The 13,871-nt window shown below is 43.2% G+C and overlaps 2 protein-coding genes across 2 annotated transcripts; one reads left to right on the top strand and one right to left on the bottom strand.

Annotated features, from left to right (window-relative positions):
- Window positions 1-13: 13 nt before the first annotated feature.
- Window positions 14-3,452, bottom strand: trmt61b (tRNA methyltransferase 61B). Its single transcript, XM_062468994.1, has 7 exons — window positions 2,028-3,452; window positions 1,555-1,657; window positions 1,086-1,276; window positions 763-854; window positions 450-652; window positions 240-320; window positions 14-152 (listed from the first exon to the last, which is right to left on the bottom strand). Exons 1-7 carry the CDS (start codon window positions 2,877-2,879, stop codon window positions 118-120), a joined length of 1,557 nt encoding a protein of 518 aa, XP_062324978.1. The 5' UTR covers window positions 2,880-3,452; the 3' UTR covers window positions 14-117.
- Window positions 3,453-3,586: 134 nt separating this feature from the next.
- wdr43 (WD repeat domain 43) lies at window positions 3,587-13,611 on the top strand. Its single transcript, XM_062468993.1, has 18 exons — window positions 3,587-3,854; window positions 4,875-5,009; window positions 5,243-5,364; window positions 5,577-5,697; window positions 5,976-6,094; window positions 6,763-6,865; window positions 6,984-7,048; window positions 7,253-7,412; window positions 8,152-8,238; window positions 8,475-8,600; window positions 8,885-9,022; window positions 9,136-9,222; window positions 9,354-9,385; window positions 9,523-9,586; window positions 10,077-10,190; window positions 10,694-10,763; window positions 12,357-12,415; window positions 12,568-13,611. The coding sequence occupies exons 1-18, from the start codon at window positions 3,648-3,650 to the stop codon at window positions 12,694-12,696; spliced, it is 1,938 nt and encodes a 645-aa protein (XP_062324977.1). The 5' UTR covers window positions 3,587-3,647; the 3' UTR covers window positions 12,697-13,611.
- The last annotated feature ends 260 nt before the right edge of the window (window positions 13,612-13,871 follow it).

Genomic DNA, 13,871 nt, shown 5'->3' with positions numbered 1-13,871 from the left:
TGACACTTTAGACAGTAAATATACATTTTAATATAGAAATACTCTACTAGTAGACTAGTATACATACAATTATTTTGCAATAAAATTCTTCAGTGACGGTCCTCACAGGTAGAATACCTACTTCTCACACTTCCTGAGTTTCACGAGGAATGCTGAAAGCATGAAGGATTGTTGTTAAACAATGTTAACCCCTGGTAAATAAGTGCATGGAGGACGTGATATTGGACACATTCACTGACCTGTGTGGCTAGTTTGTTCTGGGTGTGGTCGGGCAATGTAGGGAATACTTCCAAATGGTGGATTTTTTGTATCACCCATCTCTGAAAGGTGAGGAAACATGCATGATATGGTAAGATAATCATTTTGCCAAACACAGTTTATTTAATTATGCAAATCTATTAGAAATGTAAAACAAAGAATCAAAAATATATTAAACACTGAAGTGTCACCTTCATTTTCTTCATCCGACCTCTCTCCCTTTTTCTCCTGTCCTGCAAGTGGAGGAGGAGCTTTCCTGGTGCAAAACTGGCCATCTTTCTGGATGGCGGGGGCCAACAGCCAATCTCTGACCTGCACCTCGATGATGCGCTCACACAGGAGGGGGAGAGCTGAGCATCTTACACCCTCCAGCAAATCGATAACCTGTGTTATACTGAGTCCCAACATAAAAAGATGCAATATAAAAAAGTCACAATCATTTGGACTCAAAATACAGCTATTCTGTATTTTGAAAGAAAGCCTTGCGTACATTTAGTTACTTACTTGGCAAGGTAGACAGCGCACACAGCCCCAGAATGGAGGTGGGGAGTCACAGTGGGTAAAACTATTTGTGGACTTATTATATCCAGAGCAATCTGAAAGACAATAACTCAACTGTTAAAGCCTGGCAAGTTTTAAACTTGTACTGGCAAGTGCTAAGATGGTCATTTTATTCTGTGCAGTTTTTCAAACTTGTGTGTGCAGGTGCAAACAAATGATTGGAATGAAATAACATTCCTCCAGGTCCATGGTGTTACATAAAACACACAGCACAACATGTATTCCTGAACGACATAAAACATGACAAAAAAGAAACACGGCCTTACAGAGTGAAATCCCCGTCCAGCAAGAAGAGAAGAGGCCGCCTGGAGGTCAGTGTTGTAGAAGTGGACGTTATCAGGCCACTCCTCCCCCCTGCTCTGCATCCAGGATGTTCGCCAGCGCTTGTAGTTAAGAACGGCTCTTTTATGGTGGTCCTCCCTGATCTCAACACTTACCACACTACCCTTGGACCCCACTGAAGAGAGAGAGCGTGTACACTGAGACACAGATGTGAAAGAGACATAAGCTATCTATGGGGTCGTACTTATTGCACAGACTGAAGGCATGTAAAATGTCCCTTTACCAAATGGCATAAGCCTACAATGTGTTTTAGACCCGTTTTTCCAAGTTTCACAATGTTTTTTATGGTTGCATATGCTAGAAAATGCAAAGATCAATCAGCCACTTAACGTTGACAAACAAATCCACTTTCATAAACTCTCATTCAAGATGAAACATGGACGCTGTGCGTACCGGCTCTCGACAGGAAGAGAGACATGGCACCAGACCCAGAGCCTGACTCCAACACACAGTCTCCCTCTGAGACGTCCATCATCATCAGCATTTCGCTAGCATCCTGGAGAGAGATGTGCAAGAAAGGTTAAAAAGAGGATTGCCGGTATTTGTAAACAATATTACTAGACGGGACTAGGATTGAAGATATATGGGCTTTAGCAATGAGTAAACAGTCTTATTTAGGAAACCAATCCAATGACACAGGGTTATAAATGGTTAAGGGAGGGGGGGGGGGGGTCATAACATTAAAAAGATACGGTTAAGATAGCAAAATACTAATTTTGGGAACCCCCCAATGAGTCACAGGTCATTTTGAACCCTGCAGTGACAGTGGTGAACTGATGGTGGGCTCTTAAACCACACGTTCTGCTAACTGTTGATCTGGGTGAATTTGACTAGTCTTTCATAGATTGTAATTAAGCAAATCATACCTTCGGGTAGGCAATAGCAGGTCCTCTCCGCATGTTCAGCACAAATTCCTCCAGACTGGGCCGGCGTATGAGGATAGGTATCCCAAGCGTGGTGCGTTTGTACATGCCGGAGGGGCAACCCATGAGCTCATTGTGGGCAATGGTTCCCCAGCTGCTCTGCAGACGCACACCGTTCTGAAGCTGGAACATCTTCCTGAACTCCACCCGCCCCTTCTTACGATACTCCGCTATAAGCGCCTCGCCAAAAGTCATCGAACGCTCCCCAGGCAGGGGGGATGCTGAGAATCCCAAATGACCTGAACACGTCTCATTTTCTGGAAACTCCAAACTAATCGGTTCTGCTACATTGTACTTGGTGGGCGGTTCCTGTTTCATTCCTAATCTGTCTTCGATTTGTGTCTCTGTACTTTCATCCCCGCCGTTTGCCCTCTGGGCATCTGTAACAAAATCGTCCAATATGTTACAATCTTCCTGAGGACACATTTCAGTGGGTTTCTCATCTTCATCCTGTTTGTGCTCTCTCAGCTGCGCAACTTCAGAGCTCAATGCATCTTGGGGCAACAGCTGGCTTATCCTCTCTAGTGGCGATAGAGGTCGCCTCCTCCCGAACTGTGACCCTGGTCTGGAAGTCTGTATAAGGTTTGGCAAAGACGGATCAGAGGTGTTTTTGTTGCTCCCATTGTTATTCGCCCATACAGGACTCGTCCCAAATGTTCTTGTATTCAACGTCCATTTAGAGAATTCGACTTTGGAATGTAGTGGTCTGCATCTCTGCTGGGCTATATTGGTTGTGCATGTCCGCACCACTCTTTGCATTAAGAGGGACGCTCCCATCGGCACGTTTACAGACATGAGTGCAAGGTGTAATGGAAGTTTAACTAGCTTACTCAACGTAAAGTGGTAACGGGTGATGAGCCTTTTCAATGGTTCCTTGCACAAAAAGTCCTGACACTGTAGTCCATAAGATGCTGACTTGAAAAAAACTACCCATCTACTACTATATCTATAGATAAATGCATAGACAGAAACGATGCTTCCCTTAAAGAATTACACCTCGGCCGTGAGTGCAGTACAGTTCATATCTTAATACAGCCAGGTACAAGACATACACTTCAGCTATATCCACAGCATGGGATATGAAGGTCGCCATGCTGGAAACAAACACATGTTCTGTGACGTTTTTTTCTGAGCGACAAATATGTCTTCTTCCTTTAAAATGTGCAGTAGCCTGGTTACAGCTGCGTATTGCTGCCCTCCTCAGGTTGCATGGGTATGAACGCATTAAGCAAGCAACAAATGGGCTGGGAATATAAAAAGCCGCGTAGGATAAACTGCATGTTGTTTCAAATAATATTTTATTGATCAAATTAGATATATTGTAAGTTCAGTAAGTTTCCCAAACTAAAACATGTATTAATTGGCAATTCCTCCCATTTTTACTCACATGAACGCACCTAATCACGCCCAGAGCCATATCTTATTTTTCTATGGCTCTGATCACGCCCACATGTATTGATACTAGCCAATGAGGAGATGGAGCCGAAGTGCCAACGCGCCTGCTTCGTGGACGATAACACGTGGTTCTTCACTAATCACGCAGACGCAAGTAGTGTTTCAGTAATGGCGGCCGATATTGGTAGTTCGTCTTTGGGGCTACCCTGCGCTTTCTCACCAAAATCACGACAATATCTGGCGTTGTGTGCCCAGGATGGCAGACTTCGTATTTGGAACACAGAGAGTAAAACATTTCACCAAGAATACGTGCCTTCAGCCCATTTGAGTGCCACTTGTACCTGCATAGCTTGGGGACCATGCCGAACGGCCAAGGTAATGTTGCTGGAGCAATGGAATTACTTAGGCCTAACAAATCCTGCTGCAAAATAACTCCGTTAAGTCTGCAAAACATTTGGATATAGATATACAGTAGTAACACTGACAATATATTAAATCTACTATAGTTGTCCTTTGTGTCAGGTTTCGTATGTGGTAGCTGCGTATCTGGGCCCTAGCGCAAGCGACAATTATCTTCCTGGACGCACATGTTTGTCGCACATGGTCGGAAAAAAACCCACGATGAGCACTCTTTCACTATGCATGCCACGAAACAAATTGTGTGGTGTTCGTTTAAGTGATTCTCAATAATGTGACTGTAAAAACGTAGCTAAACTATCGATTAATAAGGAAATCAAACAAAGCTGTAAAGTAAATTGACAACTTCGCGAGCTGTCCAGTTAGCTAGCTAATGTTAGCTACGCTAAAGAATGACGCACACGCGTATGATTAATACAATTTCAGATGAATAATGCTCTGAAAGTACCCACAAAGTAGTACATAGTACAGTCATTACCTCACTTACACATTAATTCCTTGTGCACTTGCTTTTGCAAATATCAACTTTATAAAGTTACAGATGACACCAACACATCTAAGTTTAATAGCTGTATTCTAGTACTCAGTTCATGTTAATATATTTGGATATATTAATAATATAAAACAATTTATTTTTCTAATAATTGCGAAGAGGAGATAATGAATTTCCACAGCCGATAAATGTGGCTAACATGGCAGCTTGCTATGTACTTTTACGTTTGTTTGTTTAATTTGCTAGTTATGGATTACTTAAGGCCCCCTATACATTAGCCTACTAAAAACTAAATGTCAGATTTGGCCTTGCGTTTATGGTTGCGTTAGTTAAGTCATTAATGTATTAGACCTTCAATATCCACCTTAAGACAACAGCTATCAATGCATTTAGTCTGGCATGTCTTGAGTAATCCTATTTTCACTGTTTGCATTCACTTAACATGTTGTTTACATTTTCTCAATGGCATATATTAACTGTTGCAGGAGGGACCTCAGAGAAAGAAGAGGAAATCTGAGGCAGGTCAGGTGGAAGAAAAAGCAGACCTGTTGGCACTGGGTACGGCAGCGGGCACTGTTATCATCTACAGCACATTGAAAGGTGCTCTGCATTGCACACTGGTAAGATTGATGTCACAATTTGATTGACAAATATCTAAGTCCATACTGCTATAGCTACATCTCTTGTGAAATTCTGATTCGTGACTAAGAGATTCTGTCCATACAATTGAACAAATGCTGTGCTCAACTTTTTATTGATGAACTTTACCTGGTATTATCTAATTATTTTGCTGCCCAGTTATTGCTTCTAGTAATTTCATTAATTATGAGTCCGAAATGTTGTTCTTCCCAAGGATGGCGGTCACAGTGGAGGCGTCAACTGTGTGCAGTGGCACCCTGAGGGTAGTCTGTTGTACAGCGGCTCAGATGACACACACATCGTAGAGTGGGACCTGCAGACGGGCAAGACGCGTTGGTGAGTATTTGTGTGGTGTGCACCAAGTTACTTAGTAATCATCAAAGAAGTTACTTAAGCATTTGCATGTCACTTTGAGACTGTCCGTTTATTATTATTAAGGATAGGGGAAGGCAAATGTTGAAATGGTAAAGTAATTTCTACAAAGTGATATTGCAACCCCAGATAGCAGCTTATTCATTGAGGCTCATCATGTCTGTATTTGTCCACAGTAAGTGGAAGGCAGACCGTGCATCGGTAACCAGTCTGTGTGTGAGTCCAGATGGCAAGCTGCTGCTCTCAGCTGGACACATCATCAAGATGTGGGACCTAGAGACCAAGGAGTTGTACCGGGTGAGTGGGGGGCCTCCTAAGAGAGAATGTAAGGTATGACACAAGATAATGGCCGTTAGGCCTTTGTCGGGCACTTGTATGTCATGAAATGGTCTCTTGCCCTCTAGAAACCTGGGACAAGCATTTTATTTCGGAAGAACATGCATTATTTCAGTGAACTTGTCATAGTTTTGTGTAGGCGTATAGGCATTTCAAACAGCCTTGGAAATTAGTTCATACCAAGGGTCCACAATGTCCTCTTTCCTCTAACCGGTTACCACCTCGGTGCGCCTCTTCAGAAATTCACTGGTCACTCAACTGCTGTGACGACCCTGCGCTTTGCTACCACAAGGCCTCCTGAGAGCAACGGTCTCTACTTCCTGTCTGGAGCGGCCCATGACAGACTCCTCAGTGTTTGGTGAGTGTGGGCAGCAAACAATCTTGCTCAGATAATACAGTCCTAAGTCTAATGTCATTGGGAATAGATTGGTCTTAAAATCTCTTTCAGTGCATTCTTGCTCATGCTTAATTACTAACCTCTAGTTTTAATTGATCAACTACAAACCTAAAAGTGGTTGTGCCTTGTGTAGGGTTGGGTATTGTTTGGGTTTTTACAATACCAGTGCCAAATCGATACTTTTAAAACGGTAACATAAATCTTTGCATGAGTAACTTCTCCCGTTGGTTTTGAGTTGATCTGGCCTCTATTCTCCTGTGTTTCTTGTTCACAGCCTGTGGTTCATAAGTGGTTTTGTATTCCTTGCACCCCTTAAACAATGCAGGCTATGCCACAATTCAGCATTTCAAGTACAAAGTTCCAAATGTTTAGACAATGCTTCTTACTAAATACTATTACAATCTAAATTCTTGTTACCATTTTTCCTGTTATAGATAATAGACCAGAAAGTTGAACTATTTTGAGTCTTTTTGAGATTCTTTTAAAAGGTTGACTGACATTTGGCCAGTATGAACCTGTCAAACGTCTAAATAGCAATACAAACATGTTTGTCCTGTTAGTCGACATCTGGGGATTGTGGACATGATGATGGCTACTTTTTCACAGTTGTCCGTTTCTGCCCCTACCAGGCAAGTCCGTGATGACGGTAAGGACAAGAACTCTGTGGTGTCCTTTACTCTGACCGACGAGCCCCAACACATTGATCTCTTCACCTCCAACGACAAGGAAGAGGTACGAGTCTGGTAGTAGCAGCAATGTCCTTTGGCTAGACAATGTTCAGCCTGAGGAGCAACACCAGCACATTTCTCTCATCCATCTTCTCCCTGTTCCTTTTGTTTCCTGATTCCAGGCGTTGAGGCTGGCGGTGGTGTGTAAAGACGGGCAGCTGCATCTTTTCGAGCACTTTCTTAATGGGTGAGTACCTTCTGGAATCTTCTCCCATCACCAGGTGTCATATACATTGCCTTCAATGCAGTGGCCCTTGGTGCACAGGTGCAGTGAATGTGCTCAGAAAGAAGCTCATATTGACCATCTGAAATGGCTTATGAGCACAGAAGCTGTGTTTTCAATGCCTGTTTTCATAATGTCTCTAATTGTCTGTTCCCCTTCTCCCTTCAGACCCTGCAAGAAGCCCCTTTCTCCCTCCTGCACGGTTCAGATCTCTGGAGTGGAGGACTCCCCGGTGCCTGTCCCTCTGCTGGCGGCGGCCCTAGGCGCAGACGCACAGAGTGTGCTTCTGGCCTACGGAAGACACTTGCAGCCTGTCATGGAGAGGACGGTGAGGACACAGCGTGGCGCGTGTCTGCCTGCCAAACACGGCTTTAGATGAGACGTGTCAGTCCTGTTTTTCGCATGCAGGGGGTTCGCGTTGTATTGCTCTCTAGACTTGTCTTGGGTGACTTTGGGTTAAGAACTGTGCTTTGCCTTCGGTCGAGTACTGCAACACAACCCCGTCTCGAGACTGCTTTTTGAAGGTCTTGTCTCGTAATTGACCTCTGACTCGTAATTCAAGACCACAACAGTCTTGCAGGGATATCACTAAATTGCATTGTCCAATTCTTTTGTTAACTGTGATTGGATGTAAAAATGTCATCTTCAAATGCAAACAGTAATGGACCCGTTTCTAATTAAAAACTTAAGGGCTGTCATTATCACTGGCCACCCTTCACCCACACCCCAAGAAAGTGAATGCAGTAGATGGATAATGCTGTTACATTACATCAATGTTAGCTGTGTTATGTATACTTGCTCCTGACTTTCAAAATATTAACATTAAGTTACATTATTTTTTAATTTAGTGTTGGGAGTAAGAAAATGATCTGGTCTTTGTCTCGCCTTGGACTGGACCCCTCAAATTCCTAGTCTAGGTGTCCATACAGTCTAGTCTTGGTCTCGGTTTAGGTCGTCTTAACTACATTACTGCCTTTAGGCATTGATAATTCCCTAGGTGTGTAGTGAAGAAACATATTTCATGGTACTGATGTTGCCCCTGACCATTTCTTTACCCTGGCCTGTAGGAGATTGACACAGAAGAGAGACACATCTGCCTGACTCGAGATGTCAAGACCACCATATCCCTCTCTGTGGAAACCAGCATATCCAAGGTAACACCTAGCAACAAGCATTTTGATGTCCTTGTCTGCCTGTTCTCAAAGAAAGCAAATGCACGCACTCACAAAGGCCAATATAACTGCAAACTATGTGCTTTGATGGATGTCCTACCTGGAAAATCTCTCCAAATGCCCAATGTAATATTGAACATTGAAGTTGGGTTTGTTTTTCAGTTGAAATCATTTAATGATCATGAGTCGCTTGGTCCATTAAAGTTCTTCTCTTTCAGGTTAAAACTCCCATTGTCAACGCAAAGAGCAAAATTCTTGTCCCTGGACTTCCTGGTCATAAGGCACCTTTAAAAGTGGCTCCAGTGGCATCAGAGAAGAGGAAAAAGGGCAGCGACACCAGAGAGGTAACACTGCGGTGAACTGCTGCAACAAAGGGGAGGAGTTGAGCAGTATGATCTGTCCATGCTCTTTTCAGCTTGTCCAAAGTTGTGACAGCAGAAGCTGTGTGGCCTGCTGACTTTGCCATTGTATTCCCTACATCGACCCATGCATATCCACACAAGTTAAAACAAAGGCATACCCCTGGCCACCTGTCACCATACTTTGTTACTATGGTTCTCAATGTCAGTCGAGGGCACGAGACATTAGTCCTAGCACTAAACCCCTTCTCAAACTTGAACTCCCCCAGATGTCTATAGAGGAACGACTGGGAGAGATCGACCTGTCTGTGTCTGGTACTACCAAGGGGACCTCTTCTCTACAAACGGACAACTTTGCCGTGTTGCTCGTGCAAGGCCTAGAAAGCAAGGATAGTCAAATCCTTAATGTGAGTGCGACATGGAGTGTATATTGACATAACTAACCTGGTTATTTCTGAATTGGAAGGACGTCTGCACAGATACCAATTGTTTGTTGTGCATGTGTCTTCTACTCCAACAGAAAGTGTTCCAGACTCGGAAGGAGCTGTTAATAAAGAAAACGGTTTCTCGGTTACCCCTACCCGCTGTCTTGCCATTGGTCGAAGAGGTTAGTTTTGAGGACACGCAATGAAACCAGAGAAATGCATCTTTAGTTGACTGTTATGCTTTTAGAATTTAGAAATGGAGCTAGGCGTCATTACAATGTTTCTAAACCTCTTCTGTCCATTCCTTCCTTAGATCACCAAAAGACTGCAAGGACATCCATACACGTAAGTTGCAGTTTATTTTTTTTACCATGATTGTCTCCTAAGGCTTAAGCCCCAGATACTGGAATTGAAACAGAATGGTCCACTGTACATTGGAAATGTTTCTCATGCTTGCATCAAATTTGTCGTCTTGTTTACAGGGCAGTGCTCATGGTACGGTGGCTGAAGGCTGTTCTCGTACACCACACCTCCTACTTGGCCTCGGTGAGTTGTGGGAACAGCAGTCCATGGGTTGTTTTATCCTCACTGTTTTTAGTTGTGTCATGGTTGTCACTCCAATAAAGGCCATATTCTGTCTAGTCGCACCTGTTTTCGGTCTGGTCAATGTGATGGGCCTTCTGATTAGAGAGCTTTATTGAAGTGGTTATGGTCCGATTCAAACCCGAAATTTGTTTGATGTTAAGGCTGGGAGAATGCATGCCAGAACAATCCCACCCTTCTGTTTTTGAAATTCCCATGTCATACAATAATGTTAGAAAGTAATCCTAAAGTGACCTTTATTTGGCATTCACACAGCCAGCTGAACGGTCGACACATAGTTGAGCTCCAGACGGACAGGGCTTTGTCATGATGCACCGCTGCCCGCTAAGGGGGTGGAGCTGGGCAGACATGATGCACCGCTGCCTGCTAAGGGGGTGGAGCTGGGAAGCTTCCTATTGTACTTGATTTTACTGATCCATGTTTTCTAAAACAGTTGCCAGATTTGGTGTCCCAGTTGGGGGTGCTGTACCACATGATCGAATGCAGAGTGAAGATGTTCCACAAGTTGACCAAGCTACACGGCAAACTGTTCTTGTTTACAACACAGGTATGTCTGCCCCTGTCGGCATGCAGTGCCAAAGTATTGGGATGGTCAAGTCAGAATCATTTTTTTACACACACGACCTATGAAAATATGGTTATAAGATCAATGAGTCAAGCATGCAAAATGTCAACCTTTTATTGAATCAAGCTGTCATCTGAAAATGGACAGAAGGATTTAAAGAGTGCTGGCAGACTTGAGGGTTGGCAGACTCACTGCTGCTTATGTACTATGGGTTAAAAAAAAAACATGAAGGGATGGGAATTTTTTAAATTTAAATACTTTTAATAAGTTGGTTAAACATGTAGAACCGAGCATAAAAAATGACCACGTTGTGTTTTTGCGTCATTCATCTTTCGTTGTATTTTGAAAGCATTTGTATGTTTACTTTTCCATTCATAAGGTCACCATATCTGTTGTAGAATAATCCTCGAGAGATGAATACTAAAATCCATCATTTCAAACCTGACTTGGAACAACCGCTTAATTGTCTTTTGATTCTCCACCAGGTGGCGACGACTGACAGTAGCAACACAGTCACAGATGTGGACCACACTGCCAAGCTGGTATATGAGGAGGGTAAGTGCCATTGACCTTTCCCTCTCCTCGTTACCTCATCAATTCTTCCATTTCTTTAATGTTCTGAAACCACACCTTTACTGAGTCTCCTGTGCTTTAGAAGAGGTTAGAGATGAACTGTGTTGGCCACTTGGCAACCTGAGACTTGTCGATGGTGTATATACACATTCAATGTTCATGTTGGGGTAATGGTGATAGTGGTGTTTTAAGCATTACAATTCAACTAAGGTTACCAAAATGCTTCCTATGTATATAAAGATTTATTTTTTACATTCGTTGAAACAAATCACTGCCCTCTTAAATGTGTGTTAACCTGTATAGATACATAGGCAAATTTGCATTTCCCATAGTCAGACTTGCTGATGCACTTCACGCAAACGTGACTCCCTGTTGCTTGGCAACTGAACAGGCAGCGTTCAGTCATTACGTATCCTCCCCTTTTGGGTGAACAACAAGACCTGCACTGTTCACTCATTACCGCACTGTATAAATCGCTTTTATTGAACTGTATAGAAAATTGGCCATTATGAAATAGTTAGGCTTGGCAGCGATTTCCGAAAGGCTTGCCAAGGGTTCTGTCGACGCGTGTTCATAAAGGGTAGTTCATAAAAGAGGTGTTTGTAGAGCTTCCTGAGTGTTGGGTTCCTGCTGGCTGGCAAACCGGAAGGACCTTTCTACTAAAGGTGTTTGATGCAGAGTTTGCCTAACATGACCACAGTGGGATGGGGAGGAGACTGGAGGCCAGCAGAGACCTTGTCCATGTTGCACCCAGGGCTTAGTATTCCAACACGTATCTATAACTATTGGATCTTCCCAGAGCCACTCTGGATCTGCCATAACCAATTGCTAGTGTTCGCCTTAGCCAACTCCTTCACCACTAACGGAGCTAGCTGGAAAATCAAACAAACCCTGTGGATCAAAGATTGTTCTTGCTCCAGCTTTAACTTCTGGATATTCGGCAGCGTTGCCACAACGGACCGAATGGCTTCGCTCGCATCTTTCTCCGCCTCCATTATGGAACTACAACTCAAACTAGTGCTCAACGTCATGGTTCTCAGCCATTCCCTCTGTTTGCTGATTGGACCGGTAAAAAGTTTACCGGAGACATCTGACTAATATACCTAAAGCCCAGATGCAGTACAGAAGCAAAATTAAAATTTAGCGGAAGTACGTAGGAGGGCAGAGCCAGGCTAACTATATGCCAGCAGCGGTAAGAAAGTGCTTGCTTGTCATGACTCACACCCCGGTCATAGAGCCGCTGCCTGTGCACTCAAACTTACCACAATGTTGTCGGGAGCAACTGTTACAGCTGACACACCGTTGTCTATGATTGACTGTCTGCGACTTAGAAATACGCTTGTGCACATTTATTGCGGAACATGACTTGTCATTCACAATTTCTTAGCCACTGGTCACCCTGTGTAGAAAACTAGCAGAACACAAAGCGTTTCTCTCCACCCCCCCTCCTCCTCCCCCCTCACGTTGTCCTGCCCTGTTTCATCTCTGTGCCTGTCTGGGGTTTGTGGTAGAACTAATTAAATAAGAGCGTCTAGTGCTCCTCACTGATTTTTTTATTCTTCTCCCACTTCATAGAATCATCCGATGAAGAAGAGGCCTCTGGAGATGAGGGTCTTCCCGATGAGGACTCTGATGTAAGTCAGACTACTGTGTGTTCATGACAATGATGGACTTGCTGAGTATTAGATGCTTCGCTTTATAGTAAACAACCTCCATTTATAGACTTGCTGCCACTTCATGAAATATGTTATAGTTGGGTTGTGAACAATATTCTCATGTCATCCAGAACTGGGAAGACGAGGAGGCTATGGAGGAGGACAAGGCGGGAAAAGACATGGACGAAGACGGAAGGAGGGAATCGAAAGAAAATGGTGATTCGGACATGGAACCAGAGAATGAGAGCGAAGAGGAATAAGAGTTAAAGAAGCCAATCAAAACACAAATAATGTGGCGACAGAAATGGACCTGAAAGATTATTATATATATACTTTCATTTTATTTTCATGCTTTTGATTTTATTGTATCAGAACAAACAAAAAAATGGTTTTAGGAAACGCAAGCAAAGGACAGCATACTTGTGGTTGCAGGGCCTTATGGCCATTGACTTGGTGGACACACTTCAAACCCAAAACATCCAGAGAACCCACCATTTTGAAAAGCTGCTCCTTGGACTCAAATCCATGCAACTTCTTCCTGCTTTTTCCATTTGTTTTGGTTCCCAGTCTCTACACCCCTTTCTCTGAAAGTGTACTACCGCTCTTCTCTTAGACTCCAGTAGGAAAGCCAGGTGTAAGGAATTGTGAATCTTAAGTCTGACTCCATAGCTTTGAATCTGAATGAGGGAGGAGTTCACAAGTGCACACTTAAGAACAAGGGTTTGGAGATTGGGATGGTTGGGTTGGTTTCTGTACCGTCGACTGTAGTGTACAGAATATCCCCCTCACTGCTTGTTCCTGAGGTGGGCTTGCCTGCCATGACTGTAGATCATGTCCATACGCAATGTAAATCTGTATGTACAGTGCAGTGTTTGTATGAGCTTCTTCCCCACCCTACCCTCGTACAGCATCTCCCAGAAGCCTCTGGATTAAAGGAAATTCAGTCAATCCTCCCACCTGAACTTTAATATTGTTTGTCTTCTCAGTTTCCTCTCCCTCTGTTCCATGTTTGTCCTCTTCTCTCCCTCATGCATTATTTTGTGGTCCGTCACCCAATCTGCTGCCTCAATCTCATAGCCAAAGGGGCTATTTACAAAATACTGACTTTGCTGAGTAAGGTCAATAAATGGGTTCACCAAATGGATTGTGTCTAAACTATAAATACTGGGGCAAGATGGGCCAGGCTCTTATTTTTTTAAGGACTCATCAAATTATCCTAAATAGTTTGACCATTCAACTTTTGTCATTTCAGATCATCTACAGTACTTCTTGTACCTGATATGTTTTTTGGTTAAGCCATTATAATTATATTACAGAAATATAGCCTAGAACATAAACATTTGGAGATACTTATGCAAAAGAGACGTTTTATAAAAATACTAAACTCAATTTGAGCTTCATAATGGTATTGAAGAAGCAATCCATAAGATTGAAA

The sequence above is a fragment of the Osmerus eperlanus genome, chromosome 9 (assembly GCF_963692335.1).
Source record: "Osmerus eperlanus chromosome 9, fOsmEpe2.1, whole genome shotgun sequence".
NCBI classification, from domain to species: domain Eukaryota; kingdom Metazoa; phylum Chordata; class Actinopteri; order Osmeriformes; family Osmeridae; genus Osmerus; species Osmerus eperlanus.
Note: the sequence above shows the minus strand (reverse complement) of the source record. Positions and strands in the feature narration are given on the sequence as shown.